The sequence below is a fragment of the Limulus polyphemus genome, unplaced genomic scaffold, assembly GCF_000517525.1.
Source record: "Limulus polyphemus unplaced genomic scaffold, Limulus_polyphemus-2.1.2 Scaffold4992, whole genome shotgun sequence".
Taxonomy (NCBI): Eukaryota; Metazoa; Arthropoda; class Merostomata; order Xiphosura; family Limulidae; genus Limulus; species Limulus polyphemus.
This window is the reverse complement of record NW_013670602.1, coordinates 4,799-9,143: the sequence shown is the minus strand read 5'-3', so window position 1 is coordinate 9,143 and position 4,345 is coordinate 4,799. Positions and strand designations below refer to the sequence as shown.

At 31.2% G+C, this 4,345-nt stretch overlaps 1 protein-coding gene across 1 annotated transcript in view; it reads right to left on the bottom strand.

The window, feature by feature from the left end:
• The window catches only part of LOC106471965, a gene marked incomplete at its 5' end in the record, with an annotated part of 24,085 nt that overhangs the window by 15,064 nt on the left and 4,676 nt on the right, over positions 1–4,345 (bottom strand). Inside the window, 3 exons of the mRNA XM_022400573.1 lie at positions 874–1,056; positions 2,063–2,213; positions 3,741–3,918. Of these exons, the coding sequence (XP_022256281.1) occupies positions 874–1,056; positions 2,063–2,213; positions 3,741–3,918 (512 nt within the window). The remainder of the gene's footprint in view (positions 1–873; positions 1,057–2,062; positions 2,214–3,740; positions 3,919–4,345) is intronic.

Here is a 4,345-nt window from a genome sequence, read left to right as displayed (position 1 = left end):
ACGTGAAGAAGGGAGGCAAGTTGCAACGTGGGGAAAAAAATGTGCCTGATTTAAATATCACACCTGAACGCTCACATCCTTTTAATTATGTTTGAAATTATGAACATTGCTCAACATCATGAAAATTAAACCTTATTTTCAATAAGCAATCCTGAAAAATATTTGGGGGTGCTTAACTTTTTTCCAGGTGTATAGTTTAAGTCGTATTAAAAAACTTAATAAAAGTTAAGTGCTTACTAATTCAATCTCATTATTGATAGAAGGCCTGAATTACGACCTACACAGTCTTTTACATTAACACATCTCTTAATATACTACTTTCAAAACCAATCTCACTACTATGTACTTGCTGACTGTTCTGGAGAGATTTCTCTCCTTAAAATGAAAGATTCATCAATTAAATGTAAGATGAAGAGAAAAATAACTTATATAACAAAGGAAACATATTGCAGCACTGGCTTAAAAAAATGGTTCCCATGTAGGATGAAGCCTAAATTAGAAGAAAATAATTTTACAATCATTTGATGAAAAAAAAAAAAATGTTATGGCTGTTTTCAATTAACATAATTTTCTGAACATGAAATATGTAAAACTATTTTGTAAATTCTACATAAAATTAAATGATCCAAAGTACTAAATTTAAGAAAAATAAACTTGGAAACAAAAAGCGTATAAATAAAAACATGAACTGAAATATCTGGAAATCAATAAAAGTCATGCTTGCTCTTGTAAGAAATCGATCACCACTGAAAAATTTATATTTATCATTTCCTTACCAATCTCAAACTTATACATAAAGTAAATAAATGCACTATATATAAAAATATTACTCAAACTATTAAAACACTGAATACTTTATTTTCAACGCTGTACCTTGCCTGTCTCCAAGCTGAACGTTTTTCTGCTTGCAGTGCCCTCTGCTGGGCTGGGGTAAGTTTAGCAAATTCTTCTTCAGGAATTTCCAGACCCTCCTGTTTCAGCTTGGCTTGCAGTCTTCTTTCAGCTTTAGCTGTGCGAACAGCTGACACTGTAACTGGTAACTCTGTTGCCAGAGAGCTATGTTAAACCCAAGCAGAAAAGGTGTTTGTAAGAAATGAAACTTAAAAATGTTTAAAAATTCATTTCTGAAGGCAAAAATAATATCTATATAAACTTAGTGACAGTGAAGTTTTTGAAAGTGCATATATATCATAAATAGTATAAAAAATTAAATTACAATTAAATCCGTGGATAAGAAGAATCCAATAATTACTTCAAGACACTGAACCAGTATATATATTCATTGTGAATTTATAGTTTTTACAAAATAGCCCTAACTTAATAACTCCAGTTCTTAATACTGTAACACAAGCAATTTCTACTTTTTACACAAAGTTTCCTCTGATCACGACATAGTATAAACACTACCTTTTAAACACACTTACGATGCATTTTGGTGTTATCAGCAAACCAAGTTCTTTACTTAATGTGCACTGTATCACATGAGCTTGTCAACTTCACCAAATACAATGTTGTCCAACTCCACTTGAAGTAACTTTACCCTGGCTCCAACATTGCATTAATCACTAAACAAGGTTCAGTATCACATCCTTAATTAAATACTCATAGAGTGATAAATATGTATTTGAATCAGATAACAAAATTGGTTCTCGAGTGTTTTCGTTACTTATCGTGTGGCCCTTGGTTGGTCAAAGGTTAGGCAACCTACATAAGCACTTGCTACCTTCTAATACGTTACATGTATCATCCAGTGGACTGTATGACACAAAAACTAGCAGTCTTCTGGTTTATTTAACAGAAATACTTCCTATCTTACAGTACACATAATGTACTGTCTAAACAGTTTTGCAATACAAACAGTTTCTACACCCTAACGCCATCTAGCCAATGAACAATTTATACACAATATCTTTTATTACCTTCTCACATCATCTAGCCAACACTTCAATCTGAGCTCCTGTTACGTTTCTTGCACAACTAAGGCATCTAATTTAAATTTCTACATCTAAGGTCTTGCAAAGTGATCTTGTATATAAGGTTAGCTAGTAAATGTAGAGGATACCTGTTGTCTTTCTGTTCATTGTTGTCTCCATTTTGACCAAATAATCCTTCTTTATGATTGCTGGAGAATTCTGCAGATTGTGTACTATTTACACATTTAATCTCTTGTACAGTTTGGTCAGGTTGCTCTGTTGGTGGTGGTAGTGTGTGTTCTACATCAAAAAGGGCATTCATGAAATATTCTACATCTTAAAACTACTGGGTAAACAGTTATTACACAAAACTGTAGTGAATGACTTTAAAAGTAAGCTTCTTTAGAATTTACAAATCAGATTACACTTTCAAATAACATCACAACAGAAGGTCCTGAAAGATAAAACAAAATTTAACTTAGTGAATCTCTTCTCACAGTTCAATGTATATAAAATACCAACACAGCAGGTAATGGAAACAAAAAAATATAGTGTAAAATTGTTGATTGTTATAACAATTTTTATTCGTGTGTCTCAAACATTGCATGGGTCATAATTCAAAAATAATAATAATGCTATAATTTTAGTATATTTATCACTATTGAAATAACAGTTTCTGTACAATGAATATGAAGGAAAACATGTTTCAGGTTGATGAGGACTTACTCTTGATAAGAATAAAAGAAACAGTCCAAGTTTAAAACTGAACAATTACATTTTCTTTGCATCTCAAAAAATGCTCATACGAGTCATCATCAAAACCTTGTCGAAACTTTGTACATTTGCTGTTATGTTAAACTTATATTAACGTTTTTCTTCATTACCCATTCAAGCCATCTCCAACCATTATTAGTCTCAAAGTGGGTTCCTTGTCATTGAATTAGAATCCTAACATGTTGATTGAATTCATAAGATATAATGTTATTCTGAAGATATACACATTCACGTACTACACATATATATAATTAATACTTGAAGCTGTCAATTCTTGGTGAAACTCCATAATTACAGAATTGAGGAAAAACAAGACAATTGTACATTTCACAAGTACATAATTTATTACGACCATGGTTTTGTCTTTACTGGCGAAAATATGGTCGTAATAAATGATGTATTTGTGTCTTGTTTTTCTTCAATTCTGTACTACACATATGTTCATGGCTGCAATTATGTGTATTAACTTTTTGGTGGTAGTTCTTTAGGATTTATCTAAATTAAATCTAATAGTAAGTTATGTATGCATAAAACTACACATACTAATAATACCTTTCTGTATTTTTATAAATTCAATAATCATTTTACTATACGTAAACCTAATACAAGTATAATCCAATTGATGACACTGTACAGTTAGGAAATATTAACTTTCTACAACAGAAAAGTTATATCCACATTATTCTTACTAACGTTTTATTTTGATATTTGGTGACTGGCAAGAGCCTATAAGGCATAAAATATGACTATCATAAAACAACTAAATCAAATTCAAATAACAGTTTGAAAATAATCTGTTTTGAAGCTTTTCGATTAGTAAAGTTTGTTTTCCTTCACAATTTTGCACAAAACTACACAAGGGCTATCTGTGCATAGCCATTCTTAATTTTTAATTGATAGACTAGAGGCAAGGTGAGTAGTTAAGAGCACCCACCGCCAACCCTTGGTCTATTCTTGTTTGATTGAACAGCGTGGAGTGTATTTTTGCAACAACTGAACCATCTGGGCACATTAACCACTATGATTGATTGATTAGTTTAAAAGGTTACAAACCTGGACCGTCTTGTTGTTGTGTTTCAAGTCCTGATACATGATGAGAAAATTTTCTGTCACTAGGCAGGGGTGGTGGTGACGGGGATGCAGATGCAGCCTGTTCAAACTTCTTTCTCTTTTCGACAAAAGAGAGAATTGCAGGGTCAGGCTCAACACTGTTGGGAGGTCCTTGGTTATCCTATAGAAAGTCAGTATCAATCGTAAATGCAGGAAATACATGTGTATGTATATAAATTGGAAATCTAAAGTAAGCCTATCTATGATAATAAACTAGAGAACAAAACACTCACATGAGTAATTTCAAAGTCAAACTATTGGTTTGAAGATTTAATATAAAAAATTAATAGTTTTCTTTAAACTACATAAATATACACTTTTAAGCAGTTTTTAATTTATAAAAAAAAGTACTGGATCCCTATTGATGAGTGTGTGCATATGTTGGTAGATTTTGAGTTTTGGAAAATAACTATTTAAACTTTAATTATAGTATTTTGGCACTTGTGTATAAAGTTAAAATCATAAATAATATTCAACGTTAAACTGGTACACAATTTTAATTGTGTACCAGTTTAACATTGAATATTATTTATGATTTTAACTTTATA